At 36.5% G+C, this 16,183-nt stretch overlaps 2 protein-coding genes across 2 annotated transcripts; both read left to right on the top strand.

Annotated features, from left to right (window-relative positions):
- The first annotated feature begins 1,175 nt into the window (after window positions 1-1,175).
- LOC103946374 (prolycopene isomerase, chloroplastic) lies at window positions 1,176-4,803 on the top strand. The gene is made up of 9 exons (XM_009357061.3): window positions 1,176-1,398; window positions 1,588-1,811; window positions 1,906-2,016; window positions 2,323-2,376; window positions 2,460-2,747; window positions 3,009-3,200; window positions 3,299-3,457; window positions 3,672-3,908; window positions 4,354-4,803. Exons 1-9 carry the CDS (start codon window positions 1,212-1,214, stop codon window positions 4,666-4,668), a joined length of 1,767 nt encoding a protein of 588 aa, XP_009355336.2. The 5' UTR covers window positions 1,176-1,211; the 3' UTR covers window positions 4,669-4,803.
- Window positions 4,804-8,082: 3,279 nt separating this feature from the next.
- On the top strand, window positions 8,083-14,611 carry LOC103946372 (shaggy-related protein kinase kappa). Its single transcript, XM_009357058.3, has 13 exons — window positions 8,083-8,335; window positions 8,668-8,923; window positions 9,155-9,247; window positions 9,373-9,432; window positions 9,522-9,794; window positions 9,892-9,966; window positions 11,104-11,160; window positions 11,259-11,399; window positions 11,492-11,542; window positions 11,877-11,972; window positions 12,927-13,010; window positions 13,108-13,210; window positions 14,209-14,611. The coding sequence occupies exons 2-13, from the start codon at window positions 8,777-8,779 to the stop codon at window positions 14,295-14,297; spliced, it is 1,269 nt and encodes a 422-aa protein (XP_009355333.1). The 5' UTR covers window positions 8,083-8,335; window positions 8,668-8,776; the 3' UTR covers window positions 14,298-14,611.
- The last annotated feature ends 1,572 nt before the right edge of the window (window positions 14,612-16,183 follow it).

Here is a 16,183-nt window from a genome sequence, read left to right as displayed (position 1 = left end):
TAAGGCTCATTTGGCGTGAGCATTTATATGATGAACTGCTTAAAGTTTTACCAATTGGACCATTTGTTTTCTGCTATAGTAAGACGGCTAAAGTAAGATGAGAGCAAAACGGTTAAGGTGGTTTGAACACGTGAACTAAAAAATATAAGATGTTCTGGTTAGAAGAGTGACTATGAGACGGAGGCTTAGGACAAAAAGGGTAGACGAAGTCCTAAGAAGACTTAGAAAGTGATTATAAGAGAAGATAGGGTACTTGGAGTTAACGGAACACTTAGTGCAAGATCGAGCGCATTGGTGTTTTAGGATTCATACAGGCGATCCCAATTAATGATACGAGGCTTGGTTATTGTTGTTGGTAAAACTTTGAAATATCAATCTTAAGTAGGACTGGGACAAACTAGTTACTGTCGGAAGGAAGTGATTTTCGCACCTTTTCAGTGCACAAGGAGAAAGGAATCACATGTGGTTATGTCTCACGTTGGGAAGGATAAAAATGAGAGATTTGTAAGCCCTTAGTTTTGAGCAACATAATCAAATGAATAGAATTTTGAAAAAAGTTAATGACAGAGACCAATAATGCACATTGTGTTAAATTCATAAAACTCAATTAACAAATTTTTCAATTCATATTTTTCTTTTAAGGAACGGTAACATTAGCGGATTAAAATATTAGCTAGTAGGGGAAGAAGGATCAGAGAGAATCGAACTCACACCAGAGTGCATAGGTATGATTGTTTTCCGAATTGCGATAAAGCGCCATTTGCAAACAATTATAACACATAAACAAGAGCAAAAAATCAGGAACCAATTCTAAGTTTTACTCTCACAAAGGAAAGGAAAGTAAAGAAATGGAATGCTTGCTCACCATCTTTGAGCGGTGATAATGTTCATCACTTCATTGATTATCGTTAGATGAATTCGATTTAGCCTATTTATTATACAAATATTGAAATTTAAACTGCAATCTAATAGGGTGGCGAGCAAAAATATTACTTTCTAAAATGGAGTTAAGAGTTTTGCTGATGGATAAACCCATAAATAAAACAAGGGATGGAGATTGGAAGTGGAAGTAGGGCTGAGAAATTGATGACGTGGCTAGCTACAAAACACCAAGTCCTACTCTCTCTTCTTTACCAACCAAGCAAACTTTTAGTTGGAACTGAAAACTGAGATTGCATGAGGAACTCCCAAAGCTCGAAAATATTTTGACAATGGCATTGGCAGCATTTCCAAATACTACTCTTCAGTTTTTCCAACCTCACCTCTCTCCTTCCACCTTGCAATCCTCAACGGTCAGAAATCATCCTGTTGTTTTGGCGCGAAGTTCCGTCGGACAGGCCCCCTCTTCTTCCACTGGCGCTGGCGCTGCCTCTCTCCAAGACAACAAATCTTTCTCAGGTAACTCTCTCTCTCTCTCTCTCTCTCTCTCTCTCTCTCTCTCTCTGGGATAAGTAACATACATTATCTCATCTTTAGAAAACTACTGAATCCCCACTGACCTCCTCCCCTAACGGCTAACAGTTTAACCCTTTAACGCTATCGTTTGTCCAAAAAAAAAAGAAAATAACTACTGAACCTGTTGTGCAGGGAAGGCAGAAGCTGATGTTGTAGTCATTGGAAGTGGGATCGGGGGATTGTGTTGCGCGGGGCTTTTGGCTAGGTACCAGCAAGATGTTCTTGTCTTAGAGAGTCATGATCTGCCTGGGGGTGCTGCTCATTCATTCGAGATTAAAGGCTTTCAGTTTGACTCCGGCCCCTCTCTATTCTCCGGATTTCAGTCCAAAGGCCCTCAGGCTAATCCTCTTGGACAGGTCAGTTGTTCCTCCTACTCATTTTCCTTTGCTTTCTCTTTTCTTGTCACTGCTCGTTATGATAAGGAGGACTTGTTCGTATTCCGTATTTCAGGTTCTTGATGCATTGGGGGAGGCAATTCCTTGTGCCAGTTATGATTCATGGATGGTCTACTTACCTGAAGCTGAATTTCTATCACGCATTGGTCCCACGGAGTTTTACAAGGTTGAATCTTGTTGTGAATTGTACATGTTTCATTACTTTAACCTTAATTTGGCCTGTCTTTTGCTGGCTTATTATTGCTTACTTATCTCTCGGGAATTCTCCGGTGAGGATGCAAGTTTCTCCTGAAACAATGAGCAGTTCGTAGCTAATCATTAATCAATAAACTTGCATGTCGGTATATTTTTCTTCGCATCCCCTTTGTTGCATCTATCTAGCCTCTTTTTAATCGTTATTTTGTCCCATCGATAATTCGCTGAGAATTTTACAGTCAAATTCACTATGTTTGGTTTTTTTCCCTCCTTCCAGGACCTCGAGAAGTATGCAAGTCCAAATGCTGTTCGAGAGTGGAAAAAACTTCTTGTGAGTACCATCAGCATATATCTTGATTTTCTGCAGTTCTCTTTTGGGTTACCTCTCATATGAAAAGTGAAACTCTTCTACAGGATGCCATTCTCCCGTTGTCTGCAGCTGCAATGGCTCTGCCTCCGCTTTCCATCCGAGGGGATTTAGGTGTTCTTTCCACTGCTGGAGCTAGATATGCTCCCTCTCTCTTGAAATCTTTTGTTGAAATGGGACCGCAGGGAGCACTTGGCGCCACAAAGCTTCTCAGACCATTCTCAGAAATCGTTGACTCGTTGGAACTGAAAGATCCCTTTATACGTAACTGGGTGGACCTACTGGCTTTCTTGCTTGCTGGGGTGAAATCTAATGGTATACTTTCAGCAGAGATGGTAACTAATATGCATTAAGTCCTACATAAATTCTTTGTGTTTGTTATAAGTGCATATATATGCTGTGCTCGAAGCTTGTCTAGCGGTCTGTACTTGTTTTCCAACTTGTTACATGCAATAAAATTAATCTGTGCGGCTAATGATGTTTTCGACTCTTCAAACTACTTCTTACTTCTATGATTTCCAATTTTAAACATAATTTATAAGACGTTGTCATGTCACTGGAGCATTGAATAACACTTTTGTCCTCCGATTTTTCAGATTTACATGTTTGCAGAATGGTATAAGCCAGGTAGCTGTCTTGAGTACCCTCTGCACGGAAGTGGTGCAGTTGTTGATGCTCTTGTCCGGGGAATGAAGAAATTTGGTGGGCGTATTTCTCTAGGAAGTCACGTAGAAAAGATTGTTGTCGAAAATGGTCGAGCAGCAGGAGTCAAGCTAAGAAGCGGTCAAGTGAGTAAATTATGCGTGACAAAATAAACTTTTGAAGTCTTCGAAGTGAATTATATGTTGTTTATGTGTTAACATTCGAACAAACGTTTACGCTGCAGTTTATACGTGCAAAAAAAGCAGTTGTTAGCAATGCATCTATGTGGGACACTCTAAATCTATTACCTAAGGAAGTTGTTCCAAAGTCATTTCTCGACAGGACTAAGACGACCCCCCAATGTGAATCGTTCATGCATCTTCATTTGGGATTCGATGCAAAGGTGAGTGATCCGATCGAGAAGTGACATAAGTAGTAACATGATCCCGACTCTCTCTCTCTCTCAAGGATCACCCTGCACATATCATAGCTATAATGATCTGAAATAACTTACGAAACTATTGCCTGCAAAGCTCCTGGTGTTGTACAAACCTTGTAATTCATTTCATAAATCTTAGGTTGTTTAATATGTGTTCAAAATCCTGCTCATCATCCAGGACATACGCGAGGACTTGGGGATTCATCACATAGTTGTTAATGACTGGGATAGAGGAGTAGATGCCGATCAGAACGTTGTTTTGATATCTATACCTAGCGTACTAAGTCCGGATCTTGCACCACCTGGGAAACATGTGTTGCATGCTTATCTTCCTGGAACCGAACCCTTTGATTTGTGGAAAGGATTGGACCGTAAAAGCTCTGCATATAAAGAGCTCAAAGCTGAAAGATCTGAGGTACGTGCATATGCTTTCTTATCATTCGATGTATTTATTCTGCAGCTGTTAAAATTACTAAAACAAGTACAATCCAGTTGCGAACTTACAGCCACATTCTCATTCGTCGAATTCAAAGAAGACAGAACAAGAGAATATATAGTGCAGCCCTACAAAAACCGAAAAAACCAAACATAGTCCCAATGCGAGCATATAAACTCAACCGAGTTATATATACAGCAACTTCCGAAAAAACATGTTGATAGTGTATAATTAATAGATCAAATTCGATTTCCGCTATGGTTTCTCAAAACTTCATTGATGTGCTGAGACTAGTGAAACGTTACATGAGTAACATGTCATAATCTGAATTACAAGAAAGTGAAGAAACACGAGGACATGTTCCTCGGTTCCTTCCAAACATGTGTCAAACTGCATTGCTTATGATTAATCACTTGCAATCCAGGTTATGTGGAGAGCCGTGGAGCGCGCAGTTGGTCCCGGATTTAGCCGTGAGAAATGCGAGGTGAAGTTAGTCGGATCTCCATTGACGCACCAGAGGTTTCTTCGAAGGAACCGAGGAACGTATGGTCCAGCAATACAAGCCGGTAAAGGGTCCTTCCCGGGGCATTCAACTTCCATCCCTCAGCTTTATTGTTGTGGTGACTCTACATTTCCCGGCATCGGAGTCCCTGCAGTTGCTGCCAGTGGTGCCATTGTAGCCAACTCACTAGTTTCTGTGTCTCAACACTCTCAACTTCTTGATGCCATTGGAATTTGAATTTTCTTATCAACTTTTTTGTAACATTTCTCAGAGTTTATTTGTCTTTTACACACTTTTGGTTTGTATTATTTCTTCCTCTGAGACTTGTGTTATACTGCTACATATTATGAATGGATGATACAATATTATGTATCTACTATTGTATTCAAAGACGAAAAATGTGGCATCGTATATGTAACTAAAGGGTTCATCTAATAAGCATAAATTGACGGAACCTAACTGATCAATAATAATTTAATTTGGATCGATTTCAATAATGGAATAAGTCAAAACCGAATCAAACTGAACTGTTGAATACTAATTGATTCAATTATATTTTTGGTGTTAAACCGAACAAACTGATCCGCGCCAACCCTAACAAAAACTGTGAGTATGTTGCCATCCAAGATTTTTAATTGCTTTGGATGAAGATAGGGAATGCAAAGAGATAATGCATGCAAGAATGATTATTAAGTTCCAAAAAAGTCAACATAATGGAAGGTAGAGGTCGGCCCCAATGATGCAGATGTTGTCCCCACATTACATGCATTTTGATCGAGTGGTCCACTTCCATGATATATCAAAGCTCCATGCATATGCTTTTCTTTTTTCGTATGTCAAGAGAAAATGAGTGGAGGAACTTATAGTGGTTAAGGCTTCCACAACTCACAGGTAAAACCTAACCACTAGTATATCTGGTAAAGAACTTATTCAGTTGGAATTACAATGCAATATGATTTTTTTGTTAATTTAGTTCTCTCAATTACATGATTAGATCACATAAGGATTGAGCAATAGTTCTGAAGCAATGTAAATTCTCAAGTTCATATGATTCACATAGATATGATTGAATTTGTTGCTCAATCGTAATCAAACACTTTGGAGAATTCTTAATTATATATCTCGTAGCAAGTCTCCCTCGTTATTGAAGATTTGAAGATAGACATTGAGGTACATGCTTGATCTAACATGTCTATGTAACATTATTAAAGATAAAGAAAACGTATTCATACGACAACTATGGTACTTCAGGTTTAATGACTAATTTGTTTATTGCAACTAAAAGATATCTTGTTTGACATGTAAGTAAAACTTTCTTGACAAGTTTTTCTTATTGACTGTGTTTAGTGTGCGCAATCCTATTAAGCACATACTTATCTTAGTATTTTAACACGAATGACCCGAGACTAGTCATTCTCATAGGTGAATTAAGTACTAAACAGTGCGTACTAGTCTTTAAGAATTGATATTAATCCTATAATACGGAATTATTTACGATACATCGTTAAGATTGAAAAGTCTCATTAATCTAACTTCTGTATATTGCTTCATTTCATTTCATGATCTTTAAACTTTTTTTTTTTTTTTTTTGAAAAGATGATAGCTTAGTGGTTAGATGTTAGATTAGAGAGTTAACTATGTTCAAACCCACGCTGAGATGCTACGGCATAACTTATTTCCGCCACTGTGGTAAAGGGCTACTTGCATGATCCCTAGACTTTGTTGTATAAGATAATAACAATATATTCTATTTTAAGTTTTTTAATACAACTATCTATTTACACTAAGACCGAAGGGAATAAATTAATATCAAACTCGTCATTTATAATATATGAACCTAGAATTTGATGAAGATAAATATTAATGAACTATAGTACTAAGTGACTATAATAATTAAATACATAAAACAACATATTTGACCTTTTGATTAATACCTCAAAAAATAAAGTAACAAGATAAACTATCCATAAAGGATACTTCAAATTATTGGCTTTTAGAGCATGCTTTCTACCTTGTTGTCTTGTGGGCCTCTTTTATTGGGATTTATCCTAATTCTTTGGACATTTAGTTCTTGAAAAGCTATTTTTGGCTCACTCAATTGGTCTTTATGTAATTTTAAGTTGTCAGAGATTCAAATTTGAGATTTTTTTCAACATTTGAATAAGTGCAGGACCTTCATGCTTGATGAATTATATCTTGGATGATCTTGTAAGTTGAAACTGTTGAGTAATCATGCTTGTATTGGCATGTATGGCCTCTTTTTTCTTCGCTGGTGTTTTTTTTTTTCTATGATTTTACTCGGATAAGATTTTATATTCATTTTAAAATATATATTAGACTAATTTAAACTTATAATACAAGGCTGGGTTGCTAATAAATTAAGCAAAACTGAATATCACTTTCTTCAAACTTGACTTGTTTAACTTTTTTCGAACTCAAGTTTGGCTTGATTTGCTTCTTAGATGAGCCTAACTCATGTGAAGTTTCTTTAGAAATAAAAGAAAACCTGGGGACTTCATATCAATCTTTGTCTTCAAAAAAAAAAAAAAAAAATCAAACTAACGGTGGTCAGTCTAAACTTAAAAAGAACTGTAAACACGATTCTTCAAAAGGGAAAGAGATCCTCTTCAGATCTCTCTTTCCAAAATTCAGGGATTAAGCGATTAAAATTTGATTTAACGGCTAAAAATTATTATAACTTTAAAAAGTTTTTACTAACTTCTCTGTTTTTAACCGTTGGATCAAATTTTAAAGATCCAGATCATTTGATATCTAAACTTTGGAGGAGAGATCCGAAGAGAATCTCTTCCTCTTCAAAAGAACCATGACCTTTGAGTTAAGCCTGACTTGTTTATTTCGCGAGCCCAATCCGATGCAAACTCAAACTTTTCGAGCTAACTTACAACAGGATTGAAACTAAAAGACAAGCAAAATTCTGATACAATGATAATAGCATATGGGCACACACAAAAAGTGTGTGAGAAAATTTTTTCTTTTTGTTTTTGAAATAGAAGGAGAGAGGAAGAGAGTGATAGAAGATGTGGGAGTGAGAATTTTTATTTTATTTTTTTTAATTAAAGATATGTTAGAATTACATGTAGGTGAGGTTTTGAAGGAAAAAAAAAACAAAATTTAGTTGTGTGAAATTACATTTCTGCTTCATATTTCTTATTCATATTCTGTTTTAATTAGAGAGTTAAACTGATAATTTCATAAGGTTTTGGTTGATACTTTTATTAATTAGTAGAAATAAGTACCACAAAGGATGGAGGAATTGGTTATAAACTCGCTATTTACGAGATTCAAACTTGAGAAGTGTCGTTTAGATTTTACAGTGTACTGGAAAAACACGGTCTAGTATACCAAGTATCATAATATAAGTGGTTAGATACTGAAAATAAAAAAAATTTCAACCACTTGTATTACAACACTTGGTGTACAAGGCCGTTTTCTAACGCACTGAAAAATTTCTACTCTTAATTATAACCAAAAATAAGTATTAATAGACTGTAATAGTAAGTGACAAAAAAGAACCAAAATTAAAAGTATAGAATCATATTATATTCCCATCCTTATGTTTTAGATAGAGTAATGAAAGCAAAATTCAACCTCCATTTGTCCTGAACCCCTTATTATTTTCTTGTATTTATACAAGAACCCAAAGCTGTCAACTGCTGCTAAGTACTCCTCACTCATTCACTGCTCAAATTAAATTTAAAAAAAAAAAATTAAATAAAACCTCAAAAAGTAGATTAAATTTTTTCGCAGCAGTAACAGTATCCGAGCACTCTCTCCGATCAAACTCTTCTCCTTCCCATAATTTTCTGCCCAAATCTCAAAAATTCCAGGAGTGGAGTTTAAAATGCGCGAGCTCTGCTTCCAGGCCTCCCCGAAACGCTTGCAGGTCAGTCGTTCGAACCGTTCCGTATCTCTGAATTTTGAATATAATTGCGTTTGAATTAATTCACCGAAAATTATTTGTTTTGTTGGAGTCTGATTGGTTTCGGAGGATCGGCGGTGGTCTTTGAATTCGTATTTTGTGCTTAATTTAGAAAGTTGGAGTGAGTTTGGCGTGGATCTGAACTAAATTAAGTTAATTAATTAATTAATTTTTAATTTGAATTTTTTTGACAATAATTTCAGCTCAATTTCTATGTTTTATGAATTTTAATTTTAATTAATTAAATTTTTGAGGAAAGAAATTTGAAAAAAGTTTGATTCTTTTGTTGTTAATAGAAGGATAGGTGCTTGGATGGGAGTGGACTCAGGAGCAGAGAGTGTTGCAAGGAGGGGAAGTAGTAGCATCGTCTGCTCTGCTGCAGTAGTGAGGTGATCAGACGTCGGTATGGCGTCTGCTGGCCTAGGGAATGGTGGAGTTGGCAGTTCAAGGTCTGTGAATGGCTTCAAGAGTTCGTCTAGTTCGGTTGATTGGCTGGGGAGGGAGATGCTCGAGATGAGGTTGCAGGACAAGCCAGATCATGATGACGAAAGAGTAAGCGGTGTTCGTTCTATACTGTTTAAATATATTGTGAAATTTTTGCATTAACTGTCATTTGTTGCAAGTATCGCTTAACAAAATGCCACAAGCAACTGATGAGCAAAATAGTTCTCAAGCATTTTGGTCTAGATTAGGCCCCCGCTCTAGTTGAATGCGACTTGTTTTGACTAGAATTTGGTGTTTTTATTACACTGGTGACAGTCCTTACAATTTCTTCTGTTGTAGGATAGTGAACCGGATGTAATTGATGGAGTGGGTGCTGAAACAGGGCACGTAATACGAACGACCGTTGGTGGTCGAAGTGGTCAATCTAGGCAGGTTGGACAAGATTCTATTGTTCTTCAAATTTAATCTAGTAATGGTATTGCAAGTCAGAAGCTTTGATTTCCTATAACTTGGTGACTTACATTTTGTTTCTTTGTTTGGTTTCTAACTTTCTACAGACAGTAAGCTATATTTCAGAACATGTGGTAGGAACTGGTTCTTTTGGGGTTGTTTTCCAGGTAGGTAGAACTATATATTTTGCTTAATTGAACCCACCTGATTTTCCAATGAATTACGTTGTTGATAAAATTTTAACTTCATTGCACAGGCGAAATGTAGAGAAACTGGAGAGATTGTTGCTATCAAGAAGGTGCTCCAAGACAAGCGCTACAAGAACAGGGAGTTACAGATTATGCAGATGTTGGATCATCCAAACATTGTTGCCCTAAAGCATTGCTTCTTCTCAACCACAGACAAAGAAGAGGTTTACTTGAACCTTGTACTTGAATTTGTTCCTGAAACGGTTAACCGCATGGCGCGGAACTATAGTAGAATCAACCAGCGGATGCCAATAACATATGTTAAACTTTATACCTATCAGGTATGAATATGTCTTCATTTTTCTTTTCTCCATCTTTTGGTTTAATTGTAATGAACACAACCTAAGGCTTCTCTTTTTCAACTTTGTTGTGGTGCAGATTTGCAGGGCACTTGCTTATATACATAATTGCATTGGAATCTGTCACCGTGATATCAAGCCTCAGAACTTACTTGTAAGATTTTTTTTTTTCTTCCTAAGGAACTGGGAGCTCCTGTATGACAAAATATGTGATTTACACCATTGCAAGTTATCTGTCTGACCAATACCCTCAGTTACTAAGCAGAGCCAGTGATTGCTTTTACTGGTCAACTCCCGTGTATGTGTCAGATTGGTGCAGTACCTTGGTTATTTAGATGGTAATAGTGTTTTCAGAGTCGAAGGCATAATATGAGGCGTTTTGTTGCTTTTTGAACCACCATAAACTTTTCGTGTTTCCTATAAAATTGTAATTAAGTTTTTAAATCAAGAAGATCTTAGGGTAATGCTGCACATGCACAATGTAGTTCTTGTGTGACAACATGCTAATGATTACAGAATCAATACTCATTATCTGGTAGACTTTGTACCTTTCATGTATCTGAGTATTTCTATATGTGTTTTGTGTGTGTCTAAAGTTTCCACACCATGCTGCTTCTGTGCCTCTATTTTATGTACCTCGAGTCCTCTAATTCCAGAAATTCCCTGCAGTGTGATGGATAACATTCTCATCAATCTATCTCATATGTGGATTTGCTATTTATTTCTCTTAGAGCCTATATTATATTGAGCATTTTGGTATCTATGGAAAGTGCTTGATTTTTGTTTCTTAAGGGGTGTGCCTAGGAAGTTACCACCCTTCCTTATTAGTTTGTAAGACTGTATTATCATTGTCAGCCTAGCAAGCTTAAAAGAAAGTTGGTCATATTCCATAACCAAGAAATTGAGAAAGAAACAAGATAGATAGTGTTGAATAACTCGGAGCACATTTTGCAGAAGTGTGAACATTCTTGTTGGGCACGTTCTGCATTGTCTTTCAATAATTTGAGCCATCCACTTTTTAGATCCCACTATAAGAATTTATCTGATCACAATTGGATGCCTAAATTGTTTACAATTTGTCAAATTTTCAAGGAGTATCCTTGGAAGGTTCTGAAAAAGTAGAGGGTTCAATACATTGAACTACGTTGCAGGGTAGCCTCTACAAGGATGTCCACACTTTTCTAAAAATGCAGGCCTCCTCTTTGAATAGTTTTCCTACATCTATATGCGTGTGTCTATAATCTACCATTCACCTTTCGTTGGTCATGTTCTAATGCTTCATGTCATTCAGGTGAATCCACACACGCATCAACTGAAACTTTGTGATTTTGGGAGTGCAAAAGTGTTGGTAAGTTTTGCACGCCATCCTTTTTACTGATGAAGGTGTCTTATGGTCTTGTTATCTAATTTCATTTGCTTACAAGGCTGTCCCATTTGTGTTATCAGGTGAAAGGAGAACCAAATGTTTCTTACATCTGCTCAAGATATTATCGTGCTCCAGAATTGATATTTGGTGCCACCGAGTACACAACAGCGATTGATATATGGTCTACAGGTTGTGTGATGGCTGAATTACTTCTTGGCCAGGTGATTTGGTACTCAAATGTTGAATACTTACTGTTTTTGTTACTCTTGTCCTAAATTTGTTTTTAATATTGTCTAGCCAAATTCTCTTGCAGCCCTTGTTTCCTGGCGAAAGTGGAGTTGACCAGCTAGTTGAGATCATTAAGGTGAGGATGTCAATCTAGTTCTGTGGAGATTGCCATTTTCTATTACTTTGAATATTGGATTAAAACTGTGAAACAAAACCATCAGGGTTGAGAATATGAGTTCGCTTCCACTCTTTTTGGGTTGAGCCTGGTCATCCTACGTTTAATCAACTACCATAAACTGTTATTCCTTAGAATGCCATTTGTTTTGGTGGTGAAATCTTCTAGGATTTAAAAGTATAAAGTTCTCTAGTCTTTAAGAAGCAGTTGTTATCTTGATATGCTTTCAAATTTCGTAATTATGAAAAGGGGAATGCTCAAATAGACGTACGGTTAATCATACATTTTTGTGCAGGTTTTGGGGACTCCAACCAGGGAAGAGATAAAGTGCATGAATCCAAATTACACTGAATTTAAATTCCCACAGATAAAGCCTCATCCCTGGCACAAGGTGTGTCTTTGCACGTACTCTTACATTATTCTTAGATGTATGCTTCTGACTTCAAATTTTATTTTAGGTGTTTTATCCAAAATGGTCATTGAGATTGGCATAACTCCTCACTTTGGTCCCTAAGATTTAAAATCGATAGAAGTGGTCCTTGAGATTGTCTATCATCAATCATTTGATCCTCCTGTGAGAAATCTCCGTAAATTGAGAGTATTTTTGGCAAATCAACCCCTCCCATGAACTGGTGGTTTCTTCCCTTTAACAGAAATTTTTCACAAAAGGACCAAAATGATTGACAGAAGCTAATCTCAGGGATCACTTTTATTGATTTTAAATCTCAAAGACCAAACTGAGGAGGTATGACAATCTCAGGGACCATTTTGGCTAATATATTTAAGATGAATGGGCGTGCAGAAATACTGTATAGGTGGACCTGGCAAAGTGGGGTTGCAATTTTCTTGAAGATGGAGACTATTATTCATAGATTTTTAATTATGAAATCATGGTCATGACACATAGGTGTTGAAGGTTAAAAATTCTGTATGGGGCCAAGTCTTGCATTAATAGTTTATAGCTTGGATTTTGAAGTTTGAAAATTCTGTATGGGGCCAAGTCTTGCACTAATAGTTTATTTATAGCTTGGAACCCTATGTTGTTTTTTTCCTTAGGTCGATATGATAATTTTCTTGATTGTCATTCGGATGCTCAAATAAACTCGTGAAAAGTAACTGCTTAATCATGAATCTTTGACTGCCTTAACACATCTTCTGCCAAATTACCTTATCTAATGCAGAACGCCGTATGCCTGTTCCCATTGATGTGATATTTATATCCATCTCATATGCAGCTTCCATCATTATTGCTGTTGTTCACTTAGCTTAGTGATAATCTATTGCTCTAAAAAGGAAGGAATTATTTATTATGGAGATTAACCATGATATTCTTGTCATGTTGCAGGTATTCCAAAAACGCTTACCCCCAGAGGCAGTAGATCTTGTTTGTAGGTTTTTCCAGTATTCCCCGAATCTGCGATGTACTGCTGTAAGTATGACTTTCAATTTAGTTTCCTTAAGTAAAAAAAATAAAAAGGGAAAGAAAACAATTCAGCGCTAATTACTTTTTTGCATTGGTTTTGCAGTTGGAAGCTTGCATTCACCCTTTCTTTGATGAATTGAGAGACCCAAATACTCGTCTTCCTAATGGTCGTCCTCTTCCTCCTCTATTTAACTTTAAACCCCAGGGTGAGTTTGATCTTTATCCTTTACATAAACGCATAATACCATTTCAGTTTTCTAGAAATTTTTATGGAGATTGCTGGGATTGGCTTCATGGTGATTACGATAACTGCAAGTTCATTAATCTGATGTGAATAAAATGGCTTGATTATGTCTGTTAGAACATTACATCCAAGAAATTTTTTATTTGGGACACACCCATATAAGCCTTGAAAAGCTGTGAACAAAACTAATTATGGGAGAAAGGTTGTTTTGTGCTTTTCTGATCTTTCGTTTAGTGGTATTCTCTCTAGCTTATTAACTTGATTACCACATCTATGTGAAGTAATAGCTATAGTCCTACATATTTTGGTATAGTTTAGAAGATAGATTTTGTTTCTCTAACACCTTTGTATTCTGTGTATTAATTAGATGGCATTAGGCATTGAGCCACTTTGGGCCACATTTAATAGGGATAGACGTGGTTCCCATACGTTGTAACGAGTGAGATATATTCTTGTCCTTGTTCCCTGTCTCTGTCTGGAGTCCAACTCCTTGTTTCTATGTGTACACTTGTGTCATGTGTTTTGTTCCAAACTACTTTTTGTTCAGAGTATAAGTCAAAGCACTCTGAACTCTGTCCAGAGAGGAAGTTCTGAGTTTTAGATGTTACAACTTACAACCATGTTCTAAGGTTTGGGGTATTTACAATCGTTTTCTCTTATACCTGACCAATTGATTTTCGGTCATGCTCCTCAGTCCCATAGTTTTTGTAGGTAAATTATGTCAAACAGTTGAAATCACACCAAGGATAGGTAGGCAACTCGTATCTATTTGATTTTCCTTAAGCAGACAGTATGACCAAGAGGGGATACACTAGTTGAAAACAGATCTACAAAAACCCAAGGGGAAACATTTTTTGTTCGTGTTCTATAAATGTGCATTTTTGCATCCACCACATTTTTTATGTTTGGATTCCATGTTTCTAATGCTCCTTTTTTGTTTCATTCTATTCGCTTTGATAGAGCTTCAAGGAATTCCACATGACATAGTCAACCGACTTATTCCAGAGCATGCCCGTAAGCAGAACTTGTTCATGGCTTTGCACACCTAGCAACTTCCACGAGCGTATCTTGCTTCTGCGTACCGTTCCACTCCCGTATGGTCCTGTATCAACATATGTAAAATCTCTCTACCATTTTACTAGTCATCATTTGTCCTGTGATCGTGAGTAGTACGAGTGTTGCAAAAGTTCGCGAAACAATTTAGGAAAATCCAAGGCTTTAAGTTTGCATGCGGATAGAGGTGGTTTTGTATGCTTATTTGAAGACCAAATATAACTAATATGTATGTTTATTGCGATTCCCACTGCAAGTAATTTAAGATAAAGACCGGTAATATATATACGCAAAGAGTTCCTTTTTTCCCTTTCCTTGGTGTACGGTTGAACTTCCTTTTCGTTCGCTGTAATTTGTTTAATGTTTTGACTCCGTCTTTGTGCTTTCAATTTGAACAATGTGAATCTTGCGTTTCCTGAGTTACGTTGATGTTATGCTTCCTCAAACCAAAACGATAATAGCTTCTACGCGTGATCTTCGTTCTTGATTTTTGACATGAATGAAGTGTCTACAAGATGGACAGAACGGAGTGTGTACTTGGATCGGCTTTGCACTGTTCGAATTTGATCGTGTTCTCTTCTGAATGAGCTTTTGATATTGGAAACTCAGCTATGCACGAAACCTCATGCGCTCCTCTCTTCCGGTGGAGTGAAAAAGTATCTTCCAGAGGAGCGAAAGATACTTTTTTGAAGTGTTAATAGCAGCTCGAGGGAAAAAAGAAAACGTAGATATGCTTTTGGCTTCTTTATCTGCTTCCATTAGAAGGCTGTTTGGATTCTGAGGAGCATTGGAGAGCGTTAATTATGGGGAAGGAAGCATGGCAATTGCAAAAGGAACGCAATGATTTTATTTACCCCAGTTTACGAGTGCAAGATGAAAACTACATGTATTTGAACCGGGCGACAGAAAGGAGGAAATAACATAAAAATACCTTTTGCTTGTTTTGGTGGCAAGTAAAAACGTTAGGATTGATTTTTGTGCACACAAAACCGAGTTAGATGGTGAAAGTGAAAATCATAATAAAAAGAATCATGGAGTGAAAATAATGATATCCACGAGACCAAACCGACTGAAGTACTTTTTCGATGCGTTAGAGATAACCCTATATTTTAATTTTTTTAGGGTTGAACTTATTAAGTTTGAATAGCAATTTTGACATAACAGCTGAGTTGCTTAAATTTATTTTTAAAATAGCTTCTTAAAAATTTTAGAGCTTTAATTGTATTTAGTAAATATAGAGCTTGTTTAGATGTGTTTTTAAAATGACCGAAAACGTACTTGGTGAAAATGTTTTAGAACCAATTCTTAGTAAAAATTCAAATAAATCTCGAAAATTGACTTAAAATACTTTCCGGAAGAACCACATAATTGGTGTTTCTTACAGAAAGCGCTTTAAATGCTTTTGGAACTTAAAAACATTTTATCTAAAAACATTTTCAATTGTTTTAAAATACATATAAACAAGTCCATATTTAGGGGGTGTATTCAATTGAAAATTTGAGAGATTTTAATAGATTCATAAATCTATGAATTTTTATGGAGTTTAACTGATTTGTATAGATTCCATGTAAAATTTTGATTCAATTCTCTCAAAATCTCATGGGGAAAAGTGAGATTTGTGGATGCTTAAAATACACTACAAAATCTCTCAAATTCCCTTTAATTCCTCAACATTTTCAAATTCTTTAAATTCAAATTCTAATTGAATATACCTGGAATGTTATAAACTTCTTTAAAATCCTAATTGAATACACCTGGATACCAAATTGTCATATCCCGACCCGGGGGACCACTTCCCGGGCCCGCTCCACCACCGTAGCACGATATTGTCCGCTTTGGGCTTACCATTCCCTCACGGTTTTGTTTTTGGGAACTCACGAGC

Source organism: the organism of the source record quoted next, unplaced genomic scaffold (assembly GCF_019419815.1).
Source record: "Pyrus x bretschneideri cultivar Hongxiangsu unplaced genomic scaffold, Pyrus_bretschneideri_v1 Contig17, whole genome shotgun sequence".
Taxonomy (NCBI): Eukaryota; Viridiplantae; Streptophyta; class Magnoliopsida; order Rosales; family Rosaceae; genus Pyrus; species Pyrus x bretschneideri.
Note: the sequence above shows the minus strand (reverse complement) of the source record. Positions and strands in the feature narration are given on the sequence as shown.

Excerpts from the sequence above, each read along its gene's own strand:
- LOC103946372 (XM_009357058.3), top strand. The coding sequence starts at position 8,777 with ATGGCGTCTGCTGGCCTAGGGAATGGTGGAGTTGGCAGTTCAAGGTCT. Across the intron at positions 11,543-11,876 it reads AGCTAGTTGAGATCATTAAG|GTTTTGGGGACTCCAACCAG; the intron begins GTGAGGATGTCA and ends ATTTTTGTGCAG. Across the intron at positions 11,973-12,926 it reads AGCCTCATCCCTGGCACAAG|GTATTCCAAAAACGCTTACC; the intron begins GTGTGTCTTTGC and ends GTCATGTTGCAG.
- LOC103946374 (XM_009357061.3), top strand. The coding sequence starts at position 1,212 with ATGGCATTGGCAGCATTTCCAAATACTACTCTTCAGTTTTTCCAACCT. Across the intron at positions 1,399-1,587 it reads AGACAACAAATCTTTCTCAG|GGAAGGCAGAAGCTGATGTT; the intron begins GTAACTCTCTCT and ends CCTGTTGTGCAG. Across the intron at positions 3,909-4,353 it reads TCAAAGCTGAAAGATCTGAG|GTTATGTGGAGAGCCGTGGA; the intron begins GTACGTGCATAT and ends CTTGCAATCCAG.